Source organism: Hyla sarda, chromosome 2, assembly GCF_029499605.1.
Source record: "Hyla sarda isolate aHylSar1 chromosome 2, aHylSar1.hap1, whole genome shotgun sequence".
Taxonomy (NCBI): Eukaryota; Metazoa; Chordata; class Amphibia; order Anura; family Hylidae; genus Hyla; species Hyla sarda.
This window is the reverse complement of record NC_079190.1, coordinates 393,955,059-393,971,345: the sequence shown is the minus strand read 5'-3', so window position 1 is coordinate 393,971,345 and position 16,287 is coordinate 393,955,059. Positions and strand designations below refer to the sequence as shown.

Below are 16,287 nucleotides of genomic sequence, written 5' to 3'. Positions count from 1 at the left end.
AAAGCGGATATTAAATCAGCTTTCCGGCTACTACCGGTTTGTCCTAAGGGTTTTAATTCGTTGGGTTTTCAGTTTAACGGTTGTTTTTATTTTGACAAGGCTTTGCCTATGGGTTTTTCTTTATCTTGTTTTTATTTTGAGAGTTTTTCGACGTTTTTAGAATGGGTGGTTTCTTCTTCATTTAAAGGGGGCGGTTTGTTACATTATTTAGATGATTTTTTGTTTTTTGGTAGACAGGGCACTAATGATTGTCTAGACATTTTTTCTTGTTTCCTGCGCATTTCTCAGCATTTTGGCATACCTTTGGCGTCAGAGAAAACTGTTCTCCCTTGTAGCAGGTTAGAGTTTTTGGGTATCGTAATTGATACTGTTGACATGGTTTTTTATTTACCGGGTGAAAAGATTCAAAGAATGTTACAGTTAATTAATTTTATGTTGTGCAGGAAAAAGACTACCCTTAGAGCACTTCAGAGTTTGCTTGGCTTGTTGGTATTTGCTTCTAAGGTGGTTCCTATGGGTAGAGTGTTTTGTAGGAGATTGTTTATAGCTACTAGGGGCCTTAAGTCGCCTAGAGCGCATATCCGTCTGTCTAGAAGTCTGAGAGAGGACTTATTGTTGTGGTCAGAATTCCTTCAGGTCTTTAATGGTGCTTCGGTGTGGCAGCACGAGTTTGTTGAATATGGATCTCTTGGGGTTTTCACGGATGCAGCTGGGTCTCTCGGCTTCGGAGCTTTTTTCTCAGGACATTGGTGCACTGAGCCTTGGCATGATTCTTGGGTTAGGGCTGGTTTAGTTAATAATATTGTTTTGTTAGAATTATTTCCGGTTTTGGTTTCACTAGTGATTTGGGGTGAGCACTTTAGGGACCATAGGATAGTTGTTCTTTCTGATAATAAAGGTGTCGTTTTTGCAGTCAACTGTTTGTCTTCAGCTTCCGACCCAGTTATCAAAATTCTTAGGCATTTGGTTTTGATTTGTTTAAAGTTAAATATATGGTTAAAAGCCAAGTATGTTAAAGGAGTGTCCAATGTAATAGCTGATGCATTGTCTCGTTCTCAGTTCTCCAGGTTCCGGGAGTTGGTGCCGGATGCGGATCCAGAAGGGGTAGCTTGTCCGGACCATCTTTGGGAGCTGGTTTGGGACTAGCTGAGCATTATCTACATCAGTCTATTGCTCCTAAGACATGGTCGGACTATAGTAAGGCGTGGAAGTCTTGGTTGCAATATTGTGTCGACCACGGTCATGATTACCTTAGATCGGATGGGGATTTGGCTATCAGTTTCGTGTCAGGTTTGTTAGCTGAAGACGTGTCGCATAGCCACATCCATAAACAGTTGTCGGGTATTTCCTTTTTTCAGAAATGGTTTGGGGTTAAGTCTATTTTGTCGTTTTTCAGGTTAAGCAGGTTTTAAAGGGGTTAAAGTTGGCCAAATATAGGAGGGATGTTCGACGACCTATTAATTATGGTCTTTTAGAGAAGTTATGTGCTGCTTGTTTTCAGGTTTGTTTTTCCGAGTTCGAGGCGCATTTGTTTTCGACTGCTTTTGTGACTGCATTCTTTGGGGCTTTTAGGATTAGCGAGCTGGTTTCTCCCAACAAGGTTAGTTTGTCCCCTTTGCTGTATACTGATGTGTTTTTGTATGATTGTCATGTCTCTATTTATGTTTCTCGTTCAAAAACTGACATAGCAGGTAACGGATGTTTTATACGTTTGAACAAAGTGGAAGGCATTTCCTTTTGTCCATGGGGGACTATTTCCAAGTTTTTATCCATTCGTCCTGTTGGTTTTGAAAATTTTTTCATTCACTTGGATGGTTCGCCATTGACAAGAAGTCAGTTTAATGGGGTCTTGAAGAAATGCCTTTGTTATTTGGGTTTGGGTAATTTTCATTTCAGTTCGCATTCTTTTAGAATTGGTGCTGCCACCGAGGCCTCTTTATGGGGTTTAGATCCGCGGGCTATTAAATCAATTGGTAGGTGGTCGTCGGATAGATATCTGAGTTATGTTCGCCCTAACCTGGTCTTGATTTAATTTTTAGGTCCTTCTGCAAAAGTGGTTTGGATTTTAGGCCATTCTTTTATCCGGTGGGCGGCTAAAAGAGCAGCTTCACGAGTGTATACGTTGAATCTTGGTTTTCAGGAGGAGAACTTCAACATCTTCTGGTGCGGTGTAAGCGGGTTGCAGCTTTGTCATATTTGGGACGTTATTCTGAAGCGTGCTGCTATCTGGCCATACCCAGATATATTTATCTTACATATTGGGGGTAATGATATTGGGAAGGTAAATACGGCAGTCCTTTTTTCTGAGTTAAAGGCTTTATTTCTGGAGCTCCAGTTGGTCTGGCCTTCTTGCTCAGTGGGGTTCTCAGAAATTGTCCCTCGCTTATTATGGGCGTCCAAAGAGCTTATATTTTTGGAGCGCATCAGAAGAAGGGTCAATAGAGGTATGGCCCGCTTCATGAGACGGGTGGGTGGTTTTTCCTTTAGGCATGTGGAGCTTGAGGGTTTCATCCCTGGTTTGTATCGTGATGACTTTACGCACCTGTCAGATGTTGGAAATGATATTTTCAATACGGGTCTTCAGACCCTGATTGAAATGGCCGCGGGTCTGGTGGTACATGGATAGTAGGCTATCCATGTTTGTGGGGTGTCACCCAGCTAGGCTGGGCGGACAGGTGGTAAAATTCACATTGGTTTAATATTTATTATTGAGTTTTTTATTATGTTATGTTATTGGTTTTCTTAATAAACGAGGACCGCGGCCTGTTTATCCAATTTAGTGTGTGGTCATCTTTATTTTAGTTTAGTACTTAATGTTAATTATAAAGTGGTCTCCTCCCTGGGTATGGAGGCTAGCCCTCCCATGCTAAGGGCCTGGAGCCTTAAGTGAAGGGCCACATGGGAGGCGCCTCCAGCCCGGGGAGTTGTTGGAATAGGTGTTAATAAAAAAAAAAAAAAATTATAGATATCAAATGGTTGTTTTACATACAGCGGGTGCTGATTGGTCGCTCACCTGTATCTGGGCAGATGTTCCTGGCCAGATGTTCAGCTGGCATGGGATTGGTCGCTGGGCAACGGCGGGAACTTGCTTTGTTTATAAATAAGGATGCTGCCCCTGGTTCCAGTCAGATGCCGGCGAGTCAAGCAAAGAAGAACCCCCCGCCCACCCTCCCTTGTTTTCTTAATGTTCCTTTTGTCGCGGTCGGAGTTTGTTAAGCAGGGTGTCACCCAGCTAGGCTGGGCGGACAGGTGGTAAAATTCACATTGGTTTAATATTTATTATTGAGTTTTTTATTATGTTATGTTATTGGTTTTCTTAATAAACGAGGACCGCGGCCTGTTTATCCAATTTAGTGTGTGGTCATCTTTATTTTAGTTTAGTACTTAATGTTAATTATAAAGTGGTCTCCTCCCTGGGTATGGAGGCTAGCCCTCCCATGTACAGCCCTCCAGCACAAGGAGGAGGACAGCTAGAGGAAGCTAAAAGAGGCGGCCATCTTAAAAGGATATTTCAAGATGGATCCACCATGCTGGATGAAGTACTAAGGAAGAAATCCTAGCTGGTGAGACTAGATTTATGGACATCCATACATAACCCTCCTACATTATGTACTTATGCTAAAGACTGCCTTTATATGAAGATTTCTTGTTTTATGTACTGTTTGCCATGATGTCAAGAAGATGACAATAAATGTATGTTTTTTTTATACCAAGAGCTCACTCTCTCCATTGTCAGACCGGGTTATAATTTAGCGTTCCGGTTATATTTAACACTATTTTTCTTTTTTTCTTTTTTCTATGCAAGTTAGGGGGAGTGGCACCCTCTCTAGCTGTGCACCCCTCCCTGTTTCACAGGAAATTTTTTAAATTGATAGTGGATCCAGCATGTCACCCAGTCAGAGGCTATAGCAGAGGCCATATGCCCAGCAGAGGTGAGTGGATTAAGCATGTTTGGGTCCATCCGACAAGAGGCCACCTCCGCGTGGTGGATGGGGGACACATTTTGATCAAAAAGTGCACTAAGAGCCTCAATTTTTTTGATGAAGATTCTTTTTTGTATACTTGTACTACACTGGTTCCTCTTTAGTCTGCAGTAAGTTTAAGTTTACACTAAGGGTGCGTTCACATGCTAGTAACTAGCAGCTGGTTTCCCGGGTTTCCCGCTGCACGAAACAAGCTGCGAGTTACGCTACCATTCATTTGAATGGGTCCGCGGACAGTGAGCAAATCTGACACTATTGCAGACTGTCTGTGGACCCATTTAAATCAATAGTTGCATAACTCGCAGCGGGTAACCCGCTGCTAGTAATAGCGTGTGAACGCACCCTAAGACAGTTTTTACTGTCTGCCACAGTGTCCAGCATTATTTGTGCTTTTCCCCTGTGTATAGTAGAATGATGCTTCATTTTGTACTTCCAAACATGAGTCAAATTATTAGTTTTTTCCCCTTTTTTTATTTCTTCTCTCTTTTTTTTACTATTTGAAGTTAAGTCTGTTATATCACTATATACTGTACACATTCAGTTTGAAAGCACTTTAATGTCCTAGTTTTAAAGGTTGGACTTTAATGAAGAACATACGCATTTCTACTGTGTTATCTTAAAGGAAACTTGTCATTTGCGGATAGACAATGGCCCTGATTTATCAAAATGTGTAAGAGAAAAACTGGAGAGATTTTTCCAAAACAACCAATCACAGCTCAGCTTCCATATCTTAAAGAGCTCTGGCAAAGTGAAAGCTGAGCTGTGATTGGGCGCTGTGGGAAAAATTTGTCCAGTTTTATTTTGAGAAATCTGAGCCAACATGTGCACGTTATTCTGTGTCTCTATAAATCTTTCTCTCTATTTTAAAATAAAGCATTTTGTTGAATAAATAAAAACCCTCCAGCACCGACTTGTAATATATATTATGTACACTACACTAAATACGTTATTTAATGGCTTAAGCAGAATACCTCGAAGGAGCTATTTAGGATTAAAAAAACATGTCTGGTTTCTTCCACAACAGTGCCACACTTGTCCATTGGTTGTGTCTGGGATTGCAGTTTAGCTTCTTGAAAGTGAAAAGTTAATATGGCAATACCACAAACTGTGGACGGTGCGGTGCAGTTTTCCTTTAGAAAAAATAAATATTTTATGGCTCATATACTATGGTATGGGATGCTGATACATTTGCTTGTTTCTATGCAATCAGACCAGTTATTGTCCAGTGTAAGTTCAGGACAGGGTGAAAGAGAAGAGATATAATATTACGACAATGGGAGAAGAAAACGGAGCACACACCTGATAAATCCTGCTGCACTGAGGGCCTGATGAAATGCCAAATGTCGTGAAACAGTGGCTGTCGTCCAGATGCACACGCCTGCCTTCTAGCTCGGCTATTGATTCGGGGTGATGTCCTATCTATGTTCCAGATGAACTTGAAATAAATCGATGCAGCAGGATTTATCAGGTGTGTGCTCCGTTTTCTTTCCCCCATACTTGTTATACTACATGCATCTAGTCACATGTAGCACTCCCTACTGTTCCTGGTCTGCTAAGGATTTTCACCCCCCTTTGTTGCCGGTCAGCAATATATACATATAGGAAGCCACGTAGGCAGTGCCTGGTCCCTCTCGTTTGTTGGTATAGCTATATAATATTGTTTATTGTAGGGTGAAGATCACACTGATCATGGGGGATGGTTTTTAACCCACCATTGGTTTGTCTAAAGTATAATTGTTTACATCTGCATAATAGTTTGGCAAAATATGGGAAGACTGAGATCAAAGGTGAGTGCAATAGTCACAATAAGAAAACGGATTTACTGTGGAAGCATGAACTGTAAAATGAAGAGACACCAGAAAAGAATTCTTCATCTCTGAACAGCTCTGGGGAATGTGACGTCAGTAAGCTGGCTACAATTCAGATTATGTGAGAGGTCAATGAATATGCTGTAAATTATGACACTGGCAGAATACATGACTTATTTAACTATAATAAATGCTCCTTTAAACCTTATACTAAAAATCATCCACCTGCAATCTTTTATTAAAGGGGTACTCCGCCCCTAGACATCTTATTCCCCATCCAAACATTCCATACTGAGTGCAGGTAGGAAGCATGACATATTATTTGTGTGACAAGACTGTGTTGTGTATTTAAAGAGGTGCTTCGGGGAAGTTAAGAAAAATAGAAATGCCCCAAAGCCACCACAACACCAGTTCTGTGTTCTCTGTAGTTAGTCATGTGATTTAGCCAGCTCTTGTGGCCCATGTTGTCTCATGAATATCTGTTTCCTTGCTTGCAGCCAGACTCCAACTCCCAGCAGTCAGTGAGGCTCTGTGTAATGGCTGCCAGACAGTTGCTTTTACTATCTGTGTGCATGCTGTGTTGTTGTAAACACAGTCAGCAGCACACACTGTACATGTCTTTTCTTTCAAACTATCCTCCCACCCCCCAGCAATAAATGATGCTAAGCTCTGAATGGAAGCAGTCAGTGATTAGATCTACAGGAGGCAAAGAGCAGCATTATGTGCTGAGGAGATGCTGGGCTGTTTATCTCCTGGCAAGATCCCCACACAGGGAGGGGGAAGGGAGGTGTGGCTGTGAAGACAGACAAGACAGAAATCATGTGGTGTTTGTCTTTCAAGAGGGTGTGGGCTAGTCTCAGTGAGGGCTTTGCACAGAGACAAGGTGGATCTGATAATGATGTCTCACTCTCTGCATGCAAGTGACAGCTGAAAGAGGGAAACTGCTCTATATAGCGAATGATTGATATTTAGACAAATAAATAGGTAGGTGAGAGGGAAAGGATGGACTATGGGTTTAGTTCCCCAGAGTACCTCTTTAAGGCAGTTCCCAAAATCATAGTAAAACTTGAACTTAAAGGGGTACTTTGGCCCTAGACATCTTATCCCCTATCCTGGGGACCCCGAAATCTCTCTTGCAGCACCCACTTGTCATAAGCCTCACAGAGCAAATATTGCTCAGTGTCTTATGACTCAAGATACAGGGGCCGGAGAATCGTATCTTGAATCTAGAATTGCATTGAGGGGGTGGGGTGTGACGTCACAATACTCCAGCCCCTGTATCAGGAGTCATCAGACATGGAGCGATCTTTGCTCCATGAGGCTGATGACAAGTCGGTGCTGGAGGAGTGATTGCGGGGGTCCCCAGCGGCGGGACCTCCGCGATAAGATGTTTAGGGCCGGAGTATCCCTTTAAGAACTGCTGGGCCTAGAGCCCGTATTTCCCATATCCTATCTGTCCTGATAAGGGCTTGCAGCCTGTGTTGTCTATTGGACTAAGACAGAGCCAGGACCCTGCATTGCTGGAATCTTCTACTTTCATTGCTAAGCAAATCCCACCCCCAGAGTCAGCCACAGCCTCCCAGCAATTCATTTTGTTGCCCTACTTATGTTAAAGCCCTCTAATACAGTCTCTGAACTTTATTGTTCTGTCTTTCTTCCTTTCTACAATGCAGCTTTATATGCCTCCCTCCCATGGAAATATTAGGTAAGTCTTGGAGCGATCAACTAATATGCTGTAATGGTGTAGATTATTTTATTGTGGTTTGTAAACATGGCTAAGAAAAAGCTTCGTGGGTGGCAAGAAGCACAGTCCCATTTTCCTGCCCTTGAAGGCATGTAGTAACACCAGCATAGCGGCTTTTCTACTAATGCACTGCAAAGTATCAGGATCCTAAAATGTGCTGTGTGCTTTGCATAAAACCCAAAAATGTTATTGGTTTATGAAAAAAATGGGAAGAATCAATTGAAGAATCAATTTATCAAAACCTGTCCTAAGGAAAAGTTGTCCAGTAGCCCATAGCAACCAATCAGATCCCTTCTTTTATTTTTCACAGGCCTTGTTAAAAATGAAAGAGGAAATCTGATTGGTTGCTTTGGGCAACTGGGCAACTTTTAGTCTGGATAGGTTTTGATAAATCTCCCCCTATATGTTCATAAATAGGGTTTTGTAATTGCAAAAGACAAAATGCCAGCACAACCTTCAGGTCGATGACCAATTGTAATAGGTCACACAATGCAGGGCACTTATAGCTGAGCAACTGAGTTTAGGTTTAAAAGTTAGAAAAAGCACAAATACAAATATCCCTGTCGATGGTCCTGTGCCAGTATTTTGCAACATACCAGAAATGCTTAGGAATTTGGATAAATACTAGTCAATGGTTTAGAGCCACTGATTTAATGACTGGCCTGATCTAATGAATCTTACAGCTTTTTCACCAGCACTAAGCCCAATATACAGGTGAAAAAAAATAAATAAATAAAGGTGCTACGTACATTTTGAAGGTTGCCATTGCGCTTCAGCATGCAATGAAGGAGGGGAGCCGGCCCACCCAGCTCCCCTGCCTCATCAACATTCCCTCCTCGGCCCACCCCCTTCCGTGACGTGAGAGCCGGCTATAATGAGGAGCAGAGCTCTCATAACCCCCCCAGGCTCTCAAGTCACTGAAGGGGGAAGGCGAGGGGGGTGAATGTTGATGAGGGAGAGGAGTTGGGCAAGCCAGCTCCCCTCCTTCATTGCATGCTGGAGCGCAATGGCAATGAGATTGTAACATGAGTCAGGAAATATCTAACCTAAAAATGTAAGTAAACCCTCTTTTTACAGCTATTCACCCACACTATAACCCAGGTTATTAGGTTTAGTGCAAGTGATATAGCTGTCAGATTCTCTTTAAAAAAAATCAATACATTTTTTTTCTTTTTTTGTTTCCTCGCATTTCCCTTTTTTTTTTTTTTTTTAGATAATTGTTGAGGCTCCATAACTATTTGAGGACTTGTTTTTGATATCGTGATTGGCGCTCATAAAGCTTGAACAATCATGCGGCCCTTTAAAATCATCACCACATTTGGTCCCCTACAAAGGGAGGCCTATTTTATTTTTTTGGCTGCACAAAAGATGGGATCAGCTAAAGAACAAGGATTTACTCATTCATCAGTTTATCGCTGGCCTTTTATCCTATGTTTTCCTACATATGCTACATACCGTCTGAAAATTGGCCCGTTTAAAAGTGCCTTTAGTCCATTATTTTAATATTGAATATAAAAAAATTCTGCAAATGTAACCTTTTGTATACAATAATTTTATCTATACTGGCTGGTTCTCAGTAAAGGAAGAGAGTGAATTGTAATGGCCGCCCTTTTATATAGTGGGGGGCTGGACTAAAGCCCATTGGTCAAGCTGCGGGTCAGAGGTTAAGCTGGTGCTCTCTGGGAGAACATGTGACAACAAATCATGTGACCGCATAACATAACATGTGACAGACTTACAGGCAGGGGTCAAGTCCTGGGGAAAAAAAAGTGTGGGAACTCACCCTAGATTTCCACTTAAAGGGGTACTAGACATCTTATCCCCTATCCAAAGGATAGGGGGGATAAGATGTCTGATCCCGGGGGTCCCGATGCTGGGGACCCCCACGTTCTCCCTGCTGCTCCCGGCTTTCATTTAGAGCATTGGGTGCAGCACCAGAGTCTCATGACTCACGGTCACGGCCCCGTAATCCAAGTCTATGGGAGGGGGCGTGACGACCGTCACGCCACCTCCCATAGACTTGCATTGAGGGGCCATTACTGTGACATCACGAGCCTCTGCCCTGCATCACCAGTCATCCGGCACAGAGCGAAGTTCGCTCCGTGCACCGGATGTCAAGGGTGCCACAGAAGAGATCGCAGGGTCCCCAGCAGCGGGACCCCCGCGATCAGACATTTTATTCTCTATCTTTCGGATAGGGGATCACATGTCTAGGGGCGGAGTAACCCTTTAAGGGCTGGTCCTGCAGGACTCCTGCTAATGGGAACTGCGTTCCTGCTGTGAAAAAGTGCAGGAACTCCATTCCCATGAGTTTCTGCAGGACTTGAGCCCTGCTTACAGCTTCTTAAGACAACCTCTCACAGGACCTCTGCTCTATCTTTACATTAGGATCCTGTCTATACATTAAAGCAGTATACACAACATTCTGGAAATAACAGGGGGAGACCCTGCAGGGGAGCCCCCAGGTCACTGAGGGTCTCAACCTGACTGATCCTAAGTGTAGTGCAGGACCATGTCCTGTACTGGGACATTACAGCCCTAACAGATGTTTAATACTAGGGCAGCCTTGGAGGTCTTTAATAGGTCCAGGCCCATGAGTATATATTCATTAGCCCCAGTTAATGCAATGTTGGTCCTGACAGGCATAGGACATAGGGAGTTCCTTAGTAAAGTTAAATATTAATGTTCCTCCCAGTGATTATGTAAATGTATTCTTGTAGTAATGATTACTGGTAATAATAATAATCGATCATCGTTAATCAATCACATGGTGATTGTTTAACAGTTTTTTTCTTGGGCTGTCACAGCTAAAAGTTAAATGTGTTAAGTGAACCTTTTTCTTATCAAAGACAAACATTTCAGAATAATTTACAAAATACAACATACCATGAGAGTGAGCCATCTGCCAGTGTCCAATATTGGCCCTATGTCCATCCATCATGGCAAGAGGGAACGATACGACATCCCCAGCAGCAAAGACATCAGGTACACTGGTACGCATAAACTGAAGGGAAAATAATACAGTGCAGAGATCCAGCAATCATATTCTTCTATTACTATGTGACAATTGTTTTAATGTTTGTTATAACGGAGTTCCCATCATTTTCCTCCCACATATCAATTTTATCATGCACCTTTTCTCCAAGTGCATAAAACCACAGCTATATTTTGTTGTGGTTATTTGTGGTCCTGATCCCCAAAGATGGGATCACACTGGTAAATTAATCTCTACATACATAAGGTTTACTGGTGTGCATGATGTACATATATGTCTAAACATTGCAATAAATAGGAATACATATGAAGATGTAAGCTCACTAGGTATATTTGGGGCTAGGCTGTCAGTCCTAAAAAGTAGCAACACATTTTACCCAGTTGTATTCATACCAATAACCAAAGATAAGGGAATGAAGTTTATTCTCCAGTGTGTGACCCCTAGGACATCTGCTCATCTGTATGCCTAGATCAGGGTTTCCCAAGCAATGTGCCTTCAGCTGTTGCAAAACTATGACTCCCATGCTGGGCATTCTTGTAGTTTTTCAACAGCTGGAGGTACACTGGTTGGGAATCACTGGTATTACCTGGTGGTCACTGCAAATCCCAGTGACCACCAGGTAATAGGATATGGCTCACTAAGAATTCTCATTGTGCCATACTTCAATTATTTATTGTGTTTTAGACACATTTTCATCTTGTCTGAAGAAAAGGGAGGGGGCGCATTTTAGGACTGTAAATTCGAATTGTCTGTCACAGATTTTTCTCATTGTTTTAGAGAGGGACATGCTGCTGGAGTGAAAAGTTCAAAGTCCCTGTGATTTGGAGCAGGTTTACCCCTGCGGATTTAAAGGGGTACTCGAGGGGGGAAACATTTTTCAAATCAGCTGGTGCCAGAAAAAAAATATTCTATATAAAATTCTTAATCCTTCCAGTACTTATCAGCTGCTGTATGCTCCAGAGAACGTTGTATAGTTATTTTCTGTCTGACCATAGTACTCTCTGCTGACACCTCTGTCCATTTCAGGAACTCTTCAGAGCAGGAGAGGTTTGCCAGTTCCTGGCATTGACAGAGGTGGCAGCAGAGAGCATTGTGGTCAGACTACACAACTTCCCCTATAGTATACAGCAGCTTGAAAGCATTAAAATGTTTAAATAGAAGTAATTTACAAATCTGCTTAACTTTCTGGCACCAGTTGATTTGAAAATCTTTTTCCTCCGGAGTACCCCTTTAACTGCATACTTCTGCAAACATTTTCTGCAGCTCCTTTGAAGAAATAAAATGCTGTAACCAGGGGAAAAAAAAAAAAAAAAAAGTATGGGAACTCTTCCACTAAAGGACTGGTCCTGCAGGACTCTTGCTAATGAAAACGGTGTTCTTGCTGTAAGAAGAAAAAAAAAGTGCAGGAACTCAGTTCCCACGTGTTCCTGCAGGACTTTATTCCTGGCTGTAACCATCTCCTCACATGAAATAAAAGTATACGAGACTGCTCACGGATATGCACATACCCCAGTGCATGGAATTCAATTTTACAGAACATGGCTGATATGACGCACCTGGTCTACATAGATCGCTCCTCTAGTATCCACAGCAACTCTGCTGCCTTTCAGGAAGGTGGACACAGGCATTACACCTAGGAATAAGATAGACAATTAATAGCCAACTTATCATTTTTGTGGCTGATGCATGGCTACATGAGGGCTTTATAAACCTATACTACGCCCAACCAAAATGTCATATGCAACCAGCACCTTATGAAGGTGCTAGAACCTTTAACTGATCAAACAACTATTGTTTCACCAAATATATAATAAAGGTTTTCCAACAAAGAAGCCCCCCCCCCCTACACAAAGCATAAAACAAGTCTCCCATAAAAACCCTCTACCCAGTCAACCAGATGTAAATATGACATTTCTCTCACTTCGGTATATAATATATATATCATATAACAAACATAGCAGAATTATATGACCCTATCCATGTGCACTTGCATTCAATTAAGGAGATTTATTAAAAGTGATGTAGAAGAGTGGAGCAGGTGGCAGCTTATCTAGTCATTGTCATTGTGGTCACGATGAGACTTCAAAGCAAGTCACATGCAATTTGCAAGTCACATGCAAAATGCAATTTGGCTATTTTTCTACACCCAAATCCCAGTTGCATGACAGCAAGTTGCAGACAAATTCCAACATGATGGATGATTGGCATCATAGGGGGAAAACGAAACCGCTCAGTAAGATGGGAAGTTGGGCTGCCAATTTGCTCTTACCGTACCAATGCTAGGAGGGGAGAAAAAAAACGGTTTCCTCAAGAGTGGTATTTTAAGGGGTGATTCCAATAAATCAAAAATTTTGGTAAACATCGTGGAGACATGTCAAAAGTTTGATCTATCAGGATCCGGATGTTCAGACCTCAACCAATCTCTAAAAAGAACCAGGAGCACATTCTCTTCCGGCTCTGTGCCATGTGGCAAAGTCGAACTTACAATGTACACAATGCACACAGAGAGCAAGGAGAGAAAAATTCAGCAATGTGATTCTTTCACCACATGTTTTACCAATTGCCCAGGGTCTAAACACTAAGACCCTGACTGATCAAAATGTCTGACATGTCTACAGGTTTTTTTTAGGCCACAGGTACACCTTAAATATACAGGAAACTGAAATAACGCTCAACATGACAATGGCAATAGTAAGGAGTCATAAGCATTTCATGCTGCTGTATAGGGCCTTGTATGCAACAGTTTCACAGAGTTTTATACCCAGGAAACAATTGTGCAGTAAGTGCTATTACAGCCCTGCACCACTTCTCAGATACTGCATGGATTCCAGAATATGCCACGTACATGCTCCCTAACTCTATACATGTTAAGCTTGAAGCATTACTTTTACTGCAGATCGTTACTGTAAACTCCAAGATATTTGGTCATCTTTATAACATTTAATCCCTTAAATGAAGTGTATATTAAAAGGGGTTATCCACCATGAGGTGATTTTAATACTTACCTGCCAGATAGTAATGGACATGCTTAGAAAGAATTTGTGCTTGTCTTGAAGCTAAATGTTATAAGACCAACATAACATTGTGGCTATCTTTTTGTGAAATGGCTATTTCTTGTTGGAGTCCCCTCCCTCTAACTACAAGTCCCATGATCCCTTGTCTGTACATGTGAGGTCACTTTTCTTCCTCCCACCCCACCCATTAAGGCACACCTTAACTCCCTACCATGATGTGCTGTAATTAATAGACCAGTGTTTCTAACCAGGGTGCCTCCAGCTGTTGCAAAAGTACAATTCCCTGCAGAATGATCTTCTTCCCACCCAGCGGTCGCTCCACCCATTAAAGCAGAAAGACTCCTTTGAACACCTGACTAGTGATGGATTGTCTCGGGCTGCACTGCAGCCTGGGAAAACCTAAGACGACACTCATTTTGTATGCTGTTAAAAATAAACATCGGGGCAAAGATCACATAAGTATTGTGAGGCTATCCAGGCTATCAGGTACACAGGTGCAGACACTATTTATGAACTACACTAACTTTACAGCCCCTGACTTTACAGTCAGATAAAAAAAAAAAATCCTGCAATACCCCTTTCAGTGTATTTGACATCCTGACCCAGCAGTGCTAGACTTCATATGATCACCTATAATATTTATCCTGTAAGAGAGATATGCAACCTGTGGATCAGTAGGGTTTGTGGAGCTCAAAAAATGGAGCACACCCCATCAGCTTTGCATCCTGGAAATGTAGCTTTAAACACACAGCCGTAGGCTATCTACATGAATTTGAGTTATTAGAAACAGACCTATTCCAGCAACCACCACATCAGCAGGAAGTTGAGTTCCATTTCTCAGAATGACCTCTTTTACCTATGAAGAAACAAAGAAGAGCTACTGTCAGGTAAAGTCATGCGGCTTCAATATGCCAAGGTATAAAGCGAATACCATAATACTGTAGTAAGTTACTTCTGTACTGTCCGGCTGCTTCATTCATGCAGCTGTGGGCACAGATTTACTAAAACACTTTTTTTTTTTTTAGTAACAACAGGGTTTCAGGCCTCTACAAAACTAATTGTGTGTCCGAAGGAGGCCTAATGTCAAAAGCCCCTCTCTGTACAATAACGTTTACAATAATACCTGAATACTTTTTTGCTACTTGACTTATGAAATGGAATAAGTCTAGGTAATCCTACAGGGGTCTTACCTGTCCATCACTTCCCCGGATCTCTCTGGCCTCTGTCCTCATGTAAAAATTTACTCCACGCTCCTTTAGCAGCTGTAACAGAAAAAAACCTACAGGTTAAGACTTGTGAAACTATGGGGTTAATACGTTTGTGCAGAGCCACACAACTTTGTGCACAATTTTAGGCCTAAAAAACTAATTCTAATATACTAGTCCCTCATTCTTTGATGTTTCACTGCCCTGCTCACATCTTTCTCGAGTCCATAATAAAGACATATCATGTGACCACTGAAGACAATGGCTGCCCGCAGTGGTGAGATCACTCAGGATAGATTGTCACCAGAGGTGTAACATGAAGCTTTTGGGGCCCAAGGTGGAATCTCCAAACTAACATGTTTATTTGTAACACTTGTGTCTTCCTATGTGGCAGAGGGCCCTTGTAACACATTTTGGCCCACTTTACCTCTTGACCACCTATAGCTCTACTCCTAATCGTCTGCTGCAGACAGTAATTGGCTGCAATAATAATGTGACCCCTCACTAGACACAGAGCTACACAATGAAGCACTTGGGACTTGTTTCAGGGGCGTAATGGAATGTTTTTATTTTTTTTTAAAGGCCCAAAATGTAAAAATAACAGATAGTGTCCATGACATATTTCTTGACGAAAAAAATACAGGGGAAAATTTTCCAAGCGCTCGGAGAAGTGTTTAATAATCTTACACAGTGTATTATGGATAAGGACTTACTCCACAGTGGGGGGAAATGTTATTAGAACGTATCCCCCCTCCTAGTAGGCACATCAAACAGTTACAGGACCAATGACAGTCACAGGCTTCCACCCAGGTCAGGTTACTGACCGATTCCGGACCAAGGAGAGCAGACCACTGAGTCGGCAGGCTGTAGATTCTTAGTAGTCCGTCACATGTCACGCGGAACCGCCTGGAAGACGCTACATGCGAAGACCCAGAGTGAAGGTATTTAAACTGTTTGTATTATATATATTATATGCCTGATGAAGGAGGTGGCGCAAGCCAATAAAATACCTCAGAAACGCGTCGCATGTGTCAAATAAACTACTAAGAATCTACAGCCTGCCGACTCAGTGGTCTGCTCTCCTTGGTCCGGAATCGGTCAGTAACCTGGGTGGAAGCCTGTGACTGTCATTGGTCCTGTACCTGTTTGATGTGCCTACTAGGAGGGGGGATACGTTTTAATAACATTTCCCCCCACTGTGGAGTAAGTCCTTATCCATAATACACTGTGTAAGATTATTAAACACTTCTCTGAGCGCTTGGAAAATGTTCCCCTATATTTTTTTCTTCATGTTTTCATTTCTACGGATCTACCTGAGGTATATCTGGATATCCCTGCGATCTCCTATATGGATACCGTATCGGTGGAGGAGTGATATATTATTGTACTACGTGAACGTGGCTCTGGAGGTGTTAGTGGTGGTCTTCTAAATATAGGGATCACCACCTACACCAGGTGAGTCACATTCTATTCCCCGATTCTGATTACAACATTTAATTTGTTTTTTTAAAAGGAGCGCTCCTTGGTTGTTTTTGTTT

The 16,287-nt window shown here is 42.1% G+C and overlaps 1 protein-coding gene across 1 annotated transcript in view; it reads right to left on the bottom strand.

Annotated features, from left to right (window-relative positions):
• Window positions 1–16,287, bottom strand: part of LOC130356761 (apoptosis-inducing factor 3-like) — a 99,136-nt gene that overhangs the window by 24,165 nt on the left and 58,684 nt on the right. The window contains exons 13-16 of the mRNA XM_056558689.1: window positions 14,735–14,806; window positions 14,337–14,400; window positions 12,087–12,163; window positions 10,422–10,539 (exon numbers count right to left, since the gene is read on the bottom strand). Coding sequence (XP_056414664.1) covers window positions 10,422–10,539; window positions 12,087–12,163; window positions 14,337–14,400; window positions 14,735–14,806 — 331 coding nt within the window. The remainder of the gene's footprint in view (window positions 1–10,421; window positions 10,540–12,086; window positions 12,164–14,336; window positions 14,401–14,734; window positions 14,807–16,287) is intronic.